General features: G+C 37.1%; 1 protein-coding gene across 1 annotated transcript; it reads left to right on the plus strand.

Annotated features, from left to right (window-relative positions):
- Positions 1-12,755: 12,755 nt before the first annotated feature.
- On the plus strand, positions 12,756-14,637 carry LOC116175205 (gastrula zinc finger protein XlCGF46.1-like). The gene has a single exon (XM_031493341.1). It carries the CDS (start codon positions 12,822-12,824, stop codon positions 14,136-14,138), a length of 1,317 nt encoding a protein of 438 aa, XP_031349201.1. The 5' UTR covers positions 12,756-12,821; the 3' UTR covers positions 14,139-14,637.
- The last annotated feature ends 1,182 nt before the right edge of the window (positions 14,638-15,819 follow it).

A 15,819-nucleotide genomic window follows, 5' to 3' on the forward strand; every position in this document is an offset into this window, starting at 1 on the left:
TTTTACCGGTATGGCTGAACTGATAAAATCTTAGTATTGTATGTATGCGTATATTATCATGAAAAAACTTTATCCGTTATGCCTATGTGGATAAATTTATTACCGGTATGTTTCACAAAAACCAAAAATCTATCGGTATGCCATACCGCCGCATACCGCCTCACTTCGCCCACTGCCTACACCACAAAGTATCACATGCCCGGAATTCAACCGATGTTCCCCTTCATAAACTTCATACTTCATACTCTGGAATTATCAGTGCCTTTAATGTGAACAAATAATCACAAATAGAAAATCTACACTCCCTAACCTACAATGTGCACAAATTACACTACAGTAATGTACTGAAAATGGACTGTTCCCTTACTACTGCATAAAAATGTAAGTTTAAATGTATCAATTCTTGTAAAATTCACCACACAACTAATAACATTAAGGACGGCATACTATTCATGAGAACCGATAGAGGTCGCTACTGACAAATTGCATTGTAAAATTATATCAACCTTTGAGAATGACTCCTAGGCTTATACAATCATTTTTTAGCTTGGTTTTTGAAAATATAAATTCTACATACATTACTCTAGAGGACTGTATAAAGGTTTTACTAGAAAGACAGTAATTACTAAAATATTGCTAAAATAAGACGACACATTTTATTTTTTATTTTAAGCAATTGTTGAATTTTAAAGTACAGTCATTGAATTTATAACTATCAGAAGCGCAGGTTAAATGGCAGGATATGTGACTGTTTTCAATAGTTTAAATTACAAGACGTAGATGTCTCTACCATCGAGAAAGATGAATAATAATGTCAGTTTTTTTACCTTTGTTAATTATTATACAGGAATCTGTAATGAACCCACTATCTCGATTTGTAATTGTTGTATACAGAATTCTAGATACCCAAGAAACGTACTTATAAGGCATTTATGTGGCACACGGGATGTTGAATGACGTAAGATAAACATTCTTCCTTTCATGAATCGTGACCTTACTTAACATTCCTTAAGGAAGATTGAATTACATTTGAACAGGAAAGCAAAAAATACGCAGGCATCCTTGATCACTGTAACAGAAATTAAATGTACCTACCTATCTATTCTTAATTTTTGTGTGTGTCGGTTAAACCGTTGCCACCGGTTAAACTACCTAGGACAGGGGTCGGCAACCTATTGAAACGGAAGAGCTAAAAATTACAATTTACAAAATTTCCCAATTCTTAAAGAGCCACAAATAATTTTTGATTCAATATTATAGTTTTTGGCTATATACAGGGTCCTGCAACAGTCCGTCGGTTTTTCCTACATAGCTGATAGATACCTGGTAAAAATATTGGTGGTTGCGGATCTACAGAAATTATTTTTGAATGTACAGGGTGTTCCATTCCATTTTTACGATGTCAATTAATAACTGATCTTTTTAAATAGAACATCCTGAATATTTGGTTGTTTCAATGCCGTTTGTTCAAAGTGCTATAACTATTCTTTTTCAAATGGAACTACCACTATTTTATTTCGCTATTCGCTTTTGTCTTCTCTTAAATGTTTATAAGGGGTGCCCTGTGCTTAAACTCCGCAGTGTTTAGGTTATTCAATCACAAAAGTACCTACTCATTAATTAATTACGTGTTTATACATCGGAGTAGGCTGGCTATAATAAAAAAAACAAAAGAATACCAGAAAGTAAACAAGTGTCAAAAATTAGATAATTATTTGCTGCAAGTATACTTTTGATACAAAATAAGATTAATTAAAAAGGCGAATTTCGAACAAATGAACTAATTTCTTTAGATAAATACGGAGAGCCGCAACTTTATAGGTATCAAAAGAGCCGCAGGTTGCCGACCCCTGATCTAGGATCACACGTCACACCTGGCAATTTTGATACAAAATAAAAAGGTCGTTAACCTCTTTTCTTTTAAATTCTGACGTTTGAAATTTGTTCTCAATGGTTAATCGATAACTTATCGATAATTATCGATTAATAGATAGTCAATCGATAAATTAAAAAAAATGGTCGACCGGTCAACAAAAAAAGAATTTTTTGCGCATGGGATTTACACAATATATATTCTGACTATAATAAGCAAAAATAAATAAAAAGTGCGATTAAGACATCGAAAATATTTGCTTTTACAAAAGTTACAGCGGTTTGATTGAAAGCTTTCAGGGGCGAAAATTAAAGCGGAATCTTTGTTTTCCCTAAAAAAAAGAAAAATGGAGGGTGATATTTTTCCGCGGTTACTTAGCAAAGAGGAAAAAAAATCCTGGAACAGTTTTAAGGCAATAGTCCATGGTTTCCCGTTCAGTGTTTCCTGGGAAACCATAGAGCTGAAAATTATGACGAGCTGACAGGATTTGGTTTTGTATCATGGGGTATAGAATGTCTCTAAAGAATAAAGATGCACAGGTTACATTCTCATTTAGATCAATTTAAGGATAATATGGGAGCTTATTTGGAATAAGGACAACACTTTCTCGAGACAATGGAACTTAGGTACCTTCCCAAGGCCAGGAAGTTGGAAGCATGATGGAAGATCAGATTCAGTTGAACATGACAAAAACAGCAAAACTGTTCCATTTTTAAACATTTAGACTCTAAGATAAACAAATTATAAATGTAGAAACGTTACCATTTAATAAATCATGCCTATGTAAGTAGGATTCTATAGGTATTTTTTTTTTTAGGTTTTTTGCATTTTTTTCACACAAAAACAAATACATAACCATTTTTTGTTCTAATTCTTATTTGTGGCTATAGAAGCAATAAAAATAAGGTATATATTATGTCCCATGCGCAAAAATGCTGTAGACCGGTGTAATTTATCGAAAATGTTAAAGGATTGGTCGATAAACCTATAATTACCGATAATCTATCGATTAATCTCACAACTAAACGATAGATAATTATCGAGAGAATTTTTAACGACATAAACTTTTCAATGTTTAGGTATACCAGTTTACTTCCAACAAAAGCGATGTAAGAGCATTGTGGAGTTGCCATATGATCACAATTCACAACCTACTGCTGTACTCATTTTTGAGGATTATCGTCCACTTGATCACCTTTGATTTCAGAAAACTTGAGCATCAAAAGATCCTGTTTTATTTAAATTATCTCTCGCAATATCAATACCAAAAAAACAAAAATGTTAGCGAGTGTACGCATGGATGATGTAATATATCGATTGAGAATATACAGGGTGATTCCTATAGTACCTGCCACCGTTTGGGACTGTATAGGGGGTGCCTAGGGGAAGTCTTTTCATATAGGACACTTGGGGTCGGAAATCCAAAATAAGGGCGCCAGAACCAAATTTATCTTCTGGAATTTCACACCTGTATTTAGGCAACCCAACCGACCGACGTTTCGCGCGGAGCGATGCAGAGCGAGTTAGCGCGAGGAAGCGACATGGGAGGGAAGGAGGAAAAACGACAGTCAAAAGCAATAACGTTTACAAGTGTTCAACGTGGCCACCGTTGTTCTCAATGCACTTCCTACATCTAGCCAACCACTCCCCTCGAACTCGCGTGAAGACTCCTATGTCCTGGCGTACAGCCTCTCCGGCCATGACGACGCGCGCAATTAAGTCCTCTTCGGATTCGACGGGAGTCTCGTAGACGTGCGCTTCCATCACCCCCCACAAGTAAAAATCTAATGGGGTGATGTCGGGCGAGCGGGCAGGCCACTCCACCGCACCTCCACGGCCGATCCATCTGTCCGGATAGGTTTGATCCAAGTGTTCCCTCACCTGCCGCCCGTAGTGAGCAGGGCACCCATCGTGCTGGAACCAGTGGTCCCAGTACAAGTTCACTGGAACATCCATTAAAAGTTCTGGTAGCACCTCGCGCAAGAAAATCAGGTAATTATGGGCATTTAGACGCGGAGGGAGGATGTAAGGCCCCACTAGGTTGTCCCCCAGGATGCCAGCCCAAACGTTTAAAGAAAACTTGTCCTGGTATCCTCGCGTAAACGTTTCATGAGGATTGTGCTCCGCCCAGTAGTGGCTGTTACGAGGATTGAAGGTCCCCTCTCTTGAGAATTCTTTCTCGTCAGTAACTAGCACGCTCCTCAGAAAGTTCGGATTAGCTTCTTCCTCCTGGACGACTAAGTTGCAGAATTCCAGCCTCCTTTCATGGTCACCCGGCCGTAACTCTTGCACTTTCTTAAACTTATAGGGGTGTAAGTTGTTGTTGTTGGCGATGTTCCACACTGTGTGTTGACTACAACCCACCTGATCTGCTACAAGTCGAGTGCTAGTACGCGGGTTTGCCTCGAAACGTTCCAACACATCCTCCTCTAAGGCAATTACCAACGGGCGATCGCGATCACGGGCGCTAGTGGGCTGCGAAATAGGAGGAGGTCGGTGTAAACAAACAAACTTTTCGAAATGGGTGCTTAAATGACCCAAGTATCGATGTGCATCACGAATCTGTGTGTGAAGTTAAGCCTCCGTCAGCTTACCTGCAATTGCCCTGTCTCGCAGAGTCGGAAGTGAACTTCTTGAAAGACCTGTCTGCAGGGTAACTGACGGTTTGGATACCGCTCAGCGTACGCTCGTCGTGCAGCTCGTGCGTTACCATTTGCCAATCCGTACATGAAGTGCATGTCCGCGTATTCCGTGTTAGTAAAACGTGCCATAGTGTTTATTCACTTGATACGCGTCGTTGCAGACGGGATTTCGTGGGTTTAAACCAAGATATATCTTGGTTTAAACAAAATTCTGATCAAGTGTCAGCCACACATCGCCGCCTGAGATCGCTCCGTGTGCACCGCCGGCCGGTTGGGTTGCCTACCTACAGGCGTGAAATTCCAGAAGGTAAATTTGGCTCTGGCACCCTTATTTTAGATTTTCGACCCCAAGTGTCCTATATCAAAATACTCCCCTACGCACCACCTACACGCTCCCAAACGGTGGCAGGTACTATAGGAATCACCCTGTATGTAAATAAAGAAAAATGAATGCTTGTATGGTATCTCTTTTCGTTTTCGGCCTGTCTAAACCGTTCATATGATTGTGATGAAACATTGGGAAATTGTTGATTTCTAATTTGGTAAAACACTTCCACAAATTCCCACGGGGAACGGGAAAAAACGGGATTTTACGTTTTACAGACAAAAAGTAGGTCTTTTCATATCGAAGACTAGTGCTGTAGACTACGTACCAAAACAACCTGAAGGTTTACCTCCGAGAGCTGTAACCGGCTGGTTACTTTCCAACTCTCTTTATCGTCTCTTCTTAAAATCCTTTATTTGGGGGTGGTTCTTCTTATAAACATTAGAGTCGTTTAAATGAATGCAAATAGTGCTGATAAGCACTGAATTGAACGCAACACTAGTAGGTAATTTAAATCGCCTTTACAAACATACCAATTTATAATAGTGTAATAATAAAAATACTACAACGAAATAATAAATCGACAACGAGGCGAACTACAACGAAATAATAAATCGACAACGAGGCGAACTACAACGAATTATTGTCTACAAATACCTCTAGTTCATAAGTGCACCAGGACTTGGAGGACACTTTGTCGCACGATCGATGTGGAAGTCGAATGAATTCAGACCGCCCACTGCAGGTTGCTATTCGCTTTTCAGCTTGACCAATCACAGGCAGGCTGGTTTATCTTGATCTCAGTTTGGTACTCTCCAGCTGGATTGCGCACGTACCGACAACGGAACAGCGACAAGAAATTCTCGTCTGCAGTAGTCTGGTAATTTCCAAAATTTCTTCGGCGCGCTGTGAAGAATCGTTTTCGCCTTTTGCGCTGGCTCGATGGAGATTATTTCACTCGGTTCTTTTGCTTGCTTTTCTTATAAAAGTCGCCTTAGCGCTTTATTAATCTTCGCGCTTATAATTTGCGGGCGCGACTGACATAGATGTTGCTCCGAAAAACGGCGGCGGGCAACCCCCTTTTGGTGCTTGAAATCCCGGTATTTATACTTTCTCACTTTGTATCCACTGACCTCAATTCGCTTTATCGCGCAAACTCGCACATGTATAAATAGTTTGAACGCCCGTGACTTAAGCTTTTGACACTTTGGCAGCGGTAGAGAATAGACGGATTTGAATCGCTCTACTAGCTCTCAACTAATTGTTTACAATGACTCGGACTTTGACCTTAGCGTTAATACTCGTTAGTCGTTATTTCTATGCAGTTTTGTACCCTAATTTACCTATTTACATACGATGAATGCAATTCTATTTACGTCGCGATATTTACTTATATTTAATTCTCTTTTTGCGTCATAGCGGCTATCTTTGAAATGTATACTCAGCTACAATAACTTGAAATAAACAATTCGCCTTTAAATGCATTCCAATTCAGTCACATCATTCATACTTGGGAGTCATGATTACATTTAGACTGGATACTTGAATTACGTAAAAATAAGTTTAAATAAGCTGTACAGAAATACTGTTACAGAGCACTTTCCGGAATTTCCAAGGGACCGCGAAAAAAACGGAATTTCCTCAACGCGGTACGAAGTTTATCGGGTAAGCTAGTAATAAATAGCAGCCATGTAAGTAATTAACAAAGGACCTATTCAGAATTCTCGATATTTTAGGCTCAGACATGGCCGCCTCTCGTCTGGGAATTTTATATTTCTCCTTACTTACTAATTAGAAATACAACACAAGGGATTATTTATTGTGTTTGTTTTAAACTAAATGTTTTAATTGTAAGAGTGGGAAAAATAAAAACCCATCTGTGTGGAAGGATGAAAGGTTGTGTTTAATTTTATGTTATTGTGGGTTTATACGCGATTAGATTAACACTAGAGATGATGGTGTAATTTACAAATGACGAGTTTAGTCATTTAGTTGGGAGCGTTTTGTAAACATACCTACGGTTATTCTAGGTTTTTAAGTGAAGTTGTACTAATGTTAGAGTGCCTTACTTCGAATGTCTTCAACTGTTTCGTCCGTCCAGAGGTGAATGTCGGAGTATTAAAAGTACTTAGCGGCATTCATCTCCAAATACAACTTTAGTTCTAAGGTTACCGCATCCAGGCCCTTCAGATACCTTCTGAACTTAAGACGGTCTGGCTAATTAACAATCTATTTTATGTAAGAGACTTCGGAATGTTATTTTTCACAAGTGGGAAAGGAGTGGAGTTGCTTCGAGATCAATTTCAGCTGGCCATTCTTTGTAAATGTTGTATAGGAATTTAAGATTAAGATCACAGCGCCGCCGCGGAGACTTTATAAAGCTCTGTAAGATATTACAACAGTGGCAAAATTACGTATGTTTATATGGATGTTTACCGTTTTATGTTGTGTTTTTAATAGTATTTTAAGGACGGCAGACGAATTGAACCGTGATTCAGCTATTAAATATCAGAGGTCGCAGCATGTTTTAAAATCGAAAGATAGTGAAGTATTATTTTTGTAGTAAATAAATTGGGCTGCCACATCGTGTCGAGTAGGTGGTACTATCTACTTACACAATTGGTTTGTGTATAACTCTAAATTAAATTACTTTTATATGTAGGCTTCCTTGACCTTGTGCACATTCCTTTGCTTATTTTAACGAAATAAAAAACAGCTGGTTGACATAGATTAAATAACATTTAACAGTACACGCAAAAAACGATTATGCACTATTACCAGAGTTATTTATTAATTTATTCTTATATTAATGCTTTGACGTGGTGAATTTAAAAGGATACATAGGGGAATTTGCTTTATTTAGAAAAAAACTGTTTGTTTTTGTTTATTTTGTTATTCCTACAATTATATTGTAATCATTATTTTCACTAACTTCATACTAATGCGATCAAAAAAGAGTTGTCGAGTACATAACCTTTGGAATTTTTGGTTACCCGGAAATCGGCGACTCGATTGTCAATCCTTTTTTGATCGCTCGTTATATGACAAGCCGGAGAAATCCTACTCTGGGGTTATAGGGGGCATAGAGCCTACATCTGACCTCGAAATTGACAGAGGATACCCAGGGGCGGTGCTAAGAGGGTGCAGTGAAGTAAAAAATTAACCGTGCCGAAAAAATAATTACTGGGGGCAATTCATATTTTTTTACTGAAAATTCACCCCCGCCCACCATAATTTCTACCTCTGAGCATACCCGGAGAATTTCGAGAGTAGATCTGGTCTCTGCGCCAACGACCCCCCCCCCCAATTTATGTTTATAATTCTTATGCAATAGATAATAAATGCATTTTTGCACCCCTGTGATTTTTGAGGAAATGCACGTCGTAGGATAGACATAGGATACGGGCAGCGTTAAGGCCGAAACCCATTGGCAACACGCCACGCCATGTGACGAAAATGTATGCGTATATTCATCCATTTATTTACATGTGTGATGATCTTAGCCTCCTACTAGCTTGGTGGCTAACGCCAACTTCAAGTCACACTGGAATATTGGACCACATTCGGTATATAGTAGCGGGAATGCCAAACTAACATGGCTGCCTATTTGAATATTCTCGCTTACATTTCCCGCGAGAATCTGTCACTCTGGGGCCACTCCGAGTACACTAAGATCGTGATCGTCATGTAGGACACCTGCGTTGTGTAATAACTGGGTTCTCAGCAGGCACTGAGGGCGTTTTATGGGTAAGGAATACCAAAAGCAATAGTTGATTAAGTTTATATTGCAGCTAATACCAAAACGGTCCCCTGCAGAGGGTCTTAAGTGGTTCTATACTACTCCGGCATTTACCTTACGAATTAGGAAAACTGCAGGAAAACCTAATTCGGAGTAGTCCTATAATGAACAACATCCAATGTACAGCACGTTTGAGCCCTCTCGAAATCGGGGTAACTAATACAAACACGCTATGAGTAACCAAAATGGGATCGAGCCATATTCCCCAGGTATTACAACACATACATCGGACAAAACTAAGAGATGTCAAATATACCTCGCCGGGCGGGAGGAGTACCTGGGCTAAAGTTGTTGGGTTCGGAACGAGTGAAAATGTTAGTGTTAGGTGACTAAAAAGCACAATACACAAATTAAATATGTACACATGCAAGTATGTACAGCACAGATACAGCCCTACCGACAATGAAACATGATTGCCAATACCAACAAAGGTTACACATTAAAGGTACAAGTGATTGAATTCAGTAAGTACATAAGTAAAGGGTTACCATCTACATTCAAGTGACACACATTTATAGATTAATTGAATAAAGCAAATACCTCACCTGATATAACAAAGCACACAGTAATGATTAAGGTATCACAAAATATTTCAAGACAAGCCGTACTTTACACTTCAGCCGGTTACAAGACAAAAAGCATGAACACACATGTTAAATCCTATTTATTTGACCAACCCAAGCCACGCGGTAATTTGATCTGCTAATACCCATAAACCACCCCAAAATCGCCCATTCCCTGCATTTCACGCATTTCTAAGAAAAAAGTGGACTGCAGGTGTTTGAAATTGTAAACACATGTCGTCTTCCAAGATATTCATCCGTCTCATCTTCGCTCTCTTTCCCTTTTCTGTAATCCCACCAGATTTCTGTTGGCAGCTTGTGTAACCTACATGATGTATAGGGTGCTTCGTATCGACAATCATATTCACAGGACGTTGTTAAGGTTGAGGCATCTCACATGTACCGCGTACACACTTGACACGCGCTATGCCACGCCACGCCACCTCACGTGTGACGATTCAAAACCCTCAGATGTGACCCACGCGTGTTGGTACGTGTGAATGTTCCCCGGTCGCCTCTCCACTCCCGCGGCAATCTGTTTCCGTATTTATTTTAAGAGGGGCATTCCGCGGGAATGTTGCCGATAGGTGGCGAACCTAAAATATTATTAAGCATGCAATGTCTTTCACGAATGAGTAGAACGTTTTTAAATATCGTAATCAAAAAAGGAAAGTTAGGTTTAGGTATTAAAGGATTTAATACACACAAATCGATAACAAAATAACTGATTCAAAACGATGACAGAAGCAGCACATTCTTCTAAAGAACTCTCACTAGACGAACTGCTTGCGCTAGTGTAGTCCATCGCACTCAAAGTTACTACTGCCAATTTTTTAAATAAACTGACAAGCGTGTCATCACGTGGCGTGTTACAAATATGTACACAAACTGTCCCACGTGAACCTATGCCACATGGCGTGGCGTGGCGTGGCGTGTTGCCAATGGGTTTCGGCCTTTACACAATCGTGTAAAATTTCCAAAGAGTCTTCTTTTCCGTAGGGTCGCCCACGCACATTCAAATCACAAATGTCATGGAGAAAGGAATGTTGGTATAGGTCACGTTTATATACTGGTCTTTAGACAAATAACCGTTCATTGAACTTAATGACATCATAATCGGATGAAGCAGTTCCTTATATTTTTACAGACGCGCGCCAAGTTTAAGTTTTACCTTAGCGACATCTAGAATAAATAGCTGCACTACTGCTGCTTGCCGCCATTGTGATTGATGTAACTTTTTAAAAATGAAATCTTTGAGAATGACTCCTGGCCGCAACATTGGATTTTAAATGACAAAACTTTGAATATTGAAAGAAGAGGAGCAGTTTTACAGCGACTGTACCATTGAATTTATAACTATCAGAAGCGCGGATCCCATATAACAGTTTGTGTGACCATGTGCCAACTGGCCGCCGCTAGGAGCAGTTCGATCGTTTGAAAGTCCGTGGGCGATCGAAAGTGGAGCGTTACATTGACATTAGATGGCAGCATTACAAACCATTTATTTTGACCATTCGAATATTTTCCTTTTTAATCGTCAGATGTCAGGAACTCCGGATGTTTTTTTGTGTTATCATTGGAATGGTTTTATAAATAGGATTGGAATGTTCTAAAAATAGATCCCTTAAGAAGCATTGCGTAAATTTGTAATGTAAATAATAATACATTTAGACGAACGAAGCTTGCAGTCCTTGTCCTTGAATGAATGCAATTTCATACATTCTATTCACAGGCAGTAAAATAGGCAGGTTCCACATTTTTACTGAAAGCGGGAGATTTTGTTATTAAAAAACGATCAAAAAAAATTTGAAGGCAAAATATTGTCAGTTGCAAGCAGGCAGCTACATCATTTCCACATTCACATTTGATAACTAAATTTCGCGAATCAGCTTTTTTTATAACCATGCAGCATTGTGCACAAATAAATCGGTCCCAGCATTGAATAAATTTATTATTCAATGGTCCCAGTTTACGTGAATTCGTATACCTACTAGAGCTGAGCGATAAATGAAATTGTTATCGATTTATCGATAAGTCTGTTCAGTCTGATAATTATCGATTAATCATTAATTGATAACTATCGATAATTATCGATAACTTTAATCACTTATCGTTAACTTTCGATAATAATCGACAATTATCGATAAATCGTAAGGCTAATTTTCGATAATGATCGATAACGTTTGATAATTATCGATAACTTTTTATAATTATCGATAACTTTTTATAATTATCGATAACTTTTGAAAATAATTAATAATGATTGTTAGCTGCTGATAATAATCGATTATTATTGCCACGAAAATTGTCTATCTCTGATATTTATTGATTAATAAATAAGTAGCGGAAATTATCAAGAGAAAACTATCCTTTCATAAATCTCATCGATATACATATATAAAAAAATGTTAAAAAATCAATGATTCTATACACGCTACCTAACATCTTTTTTCATATCTATGTTATATTTTAATTGAAATTATATTTTTTAATATTAAATTGACCATTTTAAACTACAAATGACGCTTTTGAATATTCAATTGATACTTTTAAAATACAAATGAAATGACACTTTTTAAAATTAAAGTAATACAAATGATATTTTTTAATATTCAATTGACCATTCTAAACTACAAATGACGCTTTTGAATATTCATCCCACAATTTTAAAATACAAATCATATATTTGAAAATTAATGTGATTCTTTTTGAACTACAGTTGGAAATGGTGTAGAGAGAGCGAATGCGAATTAAAAAACTTCCTGTAGGTGTCCTACATGACGAGAGTGCTAAGGGCCCCAGCCACCCCACCACCCCCCAGAAACCGCGTTTTAGTCTTTTTTGGCTGATATCTCGCGATCTATGAGGTCTAGATAAAATATTTTTAGCTGAAAATATTTCTCGTGAAATTTTATACAAGGTAGATACTGAGAAGTTAGCCTAGGTCTACCTCTTAGCCTAGAAAATTCATAAAAGGAGGCGAAAATCATCAATTTTTATGTTTTTTGGGGTTTTTTGCAAATATGTTGCGACTTTTAGGACTAGATGAAATATGTTTAGCTGAAAATGCTCTTTGTGAAATTTCATACGAAGTAGGTAACTGAAAAGTTGGTGTAAAGTTACTTTTCACGTTCAACTTTCACGTGTGAGGAAATATTAATTGTAAAATAAAGTATTTCTATGTATCATTTATTCACGTAAAACCAGTATTTTCACATCAAAATATTCACACATTCATTTATATCTCAACGTAATCATTCTCCTCTGTCACTTCTTCAGGCTCTTCGACGCTCTAGTGGTAGTGGGTGGGTTGTCTGAAATTACCGACTCGTGGTTCTCCTTCTCTTCCGCTTTACCTGCATATTTACTCTGAAGAGACGACGTGGCATTTAGGCACGATGTTCCATGATACTGGACGCAGAGTTCTTTACACTTCAGACCTACAACAAGAAGCATTATGTCAAAACAGATTTTTATAATTATGTATACGGATATATTGGACAGCCTGTATATAATTTCCGTGCAGTCAAGTTGATTCGTTCCTGCATTCACATCACATAGCTTACAACAAGGTCATTTTGAATGGTCTTGATTTCTTGAAAAAATACAGTAGAGTGAAATGTCTACAGTAATAGTTAAAATTGAACCTCATGAAGAAGAAGAAATTAATACATTAATTGATGAAAAGCTTTTCCGTCAGAATGATATCTTGCCCAAAACGATCAAACAAGAACTTGATACTGATACAACAACCAAGGTGTATTATCTTAATGTCGCTGACGTGAATAATTGGGACGATAACAAAGAAGTGCAGCAAGGAAATCAATTTGTGGGAGACATTCCATACAAAAGTTCTGAACATATTGTTGGCGATACTTTATCTACTAAGAGACCACAAACTTCAGATGGTTTGAAATGTGTCCAGTGTGGTTACACTGCTAATAGGAAGTACATATTGAAAAGACACCTTGTAAGACACAAGACCTCTAAGGATTTAAAATGTGGTATGTGTGATTACAAAACCAATTATAAATCCTGTTTGAAAGGGCATCTGTTAACACACAAGACTTGTAAAGATCTTGAATGTGCCCAGTGCGATTATACAACAAATAACAAAAAGTATCTCAAATATCATCTTGCAATACACAAAATTTCCAAGGACCTGAAATGTGCCCAGTGTGATTACGAAACTAATCTTAAATTTCGTTTAAATAAACATCTTTTAAAACACAAGACTTCCAAAAATTTCAAATGTACCCTGTGTGATTATGGAACCAATCTGAAGTTTCGTTTAAATGCACATCTGTTAACGCACAACCCTTCCAAGGATATTAAATGTAACATTTGTGATTTTGGAACAAATAGCAAAAAGAACCTCAACCGCCATCTTGCGAAACACATGGCTTTGAGAAATTTTAAATGTGCCTTATGTGATTATTCTGCGAGTATAAAATCCCGGTTACGTACACACCTATTAACACACAAAACGAAGGACATAAAATGTGACAAGTGTGATTACAAAACTAATAACAAAAACCAATTAAGTGTACACCTACTAAAACACGTAACTTCTAAAGATTTTAAATGTTCCTTATGTGATTATGCAACATATAGCAAAAGGAACCTTGAGCAACATTTCCTAAATCATAAGCCTTCTAAGGATTTTAAATGTACCCAGTGTGATTACGGAACTAATAAAAAATCGCAGTTTAATAAACATCTGTTAACACACAAAACTTCCAAGGATTTAAAATGTCCTCATTGTAGTTTTGAAACAAATTACAAAAGGAGTTTGAAACGACATGTCTTATCACACAGAAGTATTAAAGATTTTAAATGTGTCCAGTGTGATTATGAAACAAATGATAAATACTGTTTTGACGCACATCTCTTCAAACACATGGCTCCCGTGGATACAAAATTATACCGATTGTGATTATCCATCCTGTAATGATCGCCATTTTCAAATGTATCTGCTGTCTAGGATATTCAAACATGTCAAATGCGCCCAGTGGGATTCTGTGAATGCATATTTCAAAGAGACCTCAATAGCTTTAGCGATTTAATATATTCCCATTGTGATTATGCAACAAACAATGCAGTTTTTCATCCAATGTGGTCCGTGTGATAATGATTCGTAAAAGACAAGTAGGTATATCTATAGTTCCAAATGAAGCAAGTTATACATTTGTTAATTATCAACCTGCACACATCAATGGGATGGCATCATAGAATCCGAAATGTACCATGCTCTTTTTGTTGGATCTGATTTTTACTACTCTCTCAATCCATTAATGAAATGAAACAGAAAGCAGACAGGCTTATTTTGAAGGCATACTTCTTTTTGATATTTGTTTTTTTGATTTGTTGTTGTACTTCATTTCAATTATGTAGGTACCAAAAGTGATATTATAATTCATGTATTAATATTTTAACTTGACTTTTTTCACAATTACTATTATGGCATTACCTACTTATTTTCCCTATAATCCATATTGTAGATTTTAGCTCGTAATATTCACTATGGGAATTTATGTTGAAAATAAAGATTCAATATAATTATTACAAAACATTTACCTAAGTTGCTTGAATATCACCATTGTATTTATAAACGATATAAACACAATGATATCACTTACATTCATTAGGGCATTGGATTATACACACATCAATGATTAGGGGCAGGCGGGCGATCGCCACCTGGTCCACTAGGAGAATAATAAAACTAATAAACCGATACAACGAAATATCGAAGGATCCTCAGTATTACAATAACTTTTAACGATAATTTATTTTAATGTTACAAAATACATCAAATTCATGTCTTGGCCATTGAGATAATGCTTTTAATCTTGTTTTGATCAAAATCCATGTGGTCGCCAAAAATAGATCAAATTCATGTTTTGATCATTGAGATAATGCTCTTGGTCTTTTTCCCAACGTTCTTGGTGCATAAATAACAATTTGGAGATGTTTTGATCAAAATTCATGTGGTCGCCAAAAATAGATCAAATTCATGTTTTGGTCATTGAGATGATGCTCTTAGTCTTTTTCCCAACGATCTTGGTGCATAAATAACGATTTTGACATGTTTTGATCAAAATCCATGTGGGCGCCAGAAATGCATCAAATTTATGTCTTGAGCATTGAGATAATGCCCCTAGTCTTTTTCTCGACGATCTTGGTGCATAAATAACGATTTTGATTATTTTTGATCAAAACCCATATGGCAATAATTTAACATTTTTGAATCACACACATGCGGTTATCAAATGTGCACGTGATGTACTCTTGCTGCATCAAGATAATGCGTTTGAAACCTTTTAAAACTCTAAATTCAAGTATAAAGTGTAATTTTTGCTACATTTTGCTCTAAAACTTTCGACCTTATACCACAGAGAAGAGTTATATTAAAGTATTACACATCTAAGAGTCATAGGGAATAATCTAGCGGAAGTCCCAACCCGATACATGACCTAGGGAATGAAATATGTTGATTTCTATTATATTGAGCCCGTAGTTTTTCCTGTTTCCGATTCACTCGAAGTACTATAACTTTTGTTCCTATTGAACCAGCTTCCTGAAAATCAATAGCGTCCGTCCTTAATGTCCAAAGA

The sequence above is a fragment of the Photinus pyralis genome, unplaced genomic scaffold (genome assembly GCF_008802855.1).
Source record: "Photinus pyralis isolate 1611_PpyrPB1 unplaced genomic scaffold, Ppyr1.3 Ppyr1.4_LG6, whole genome shotgun sequence".
NCBI lineage: Eukaryota > Metazoa > Arthropoda > Insecta > Coleoptera > Lampyridae > Photinus > Photinus pyralis.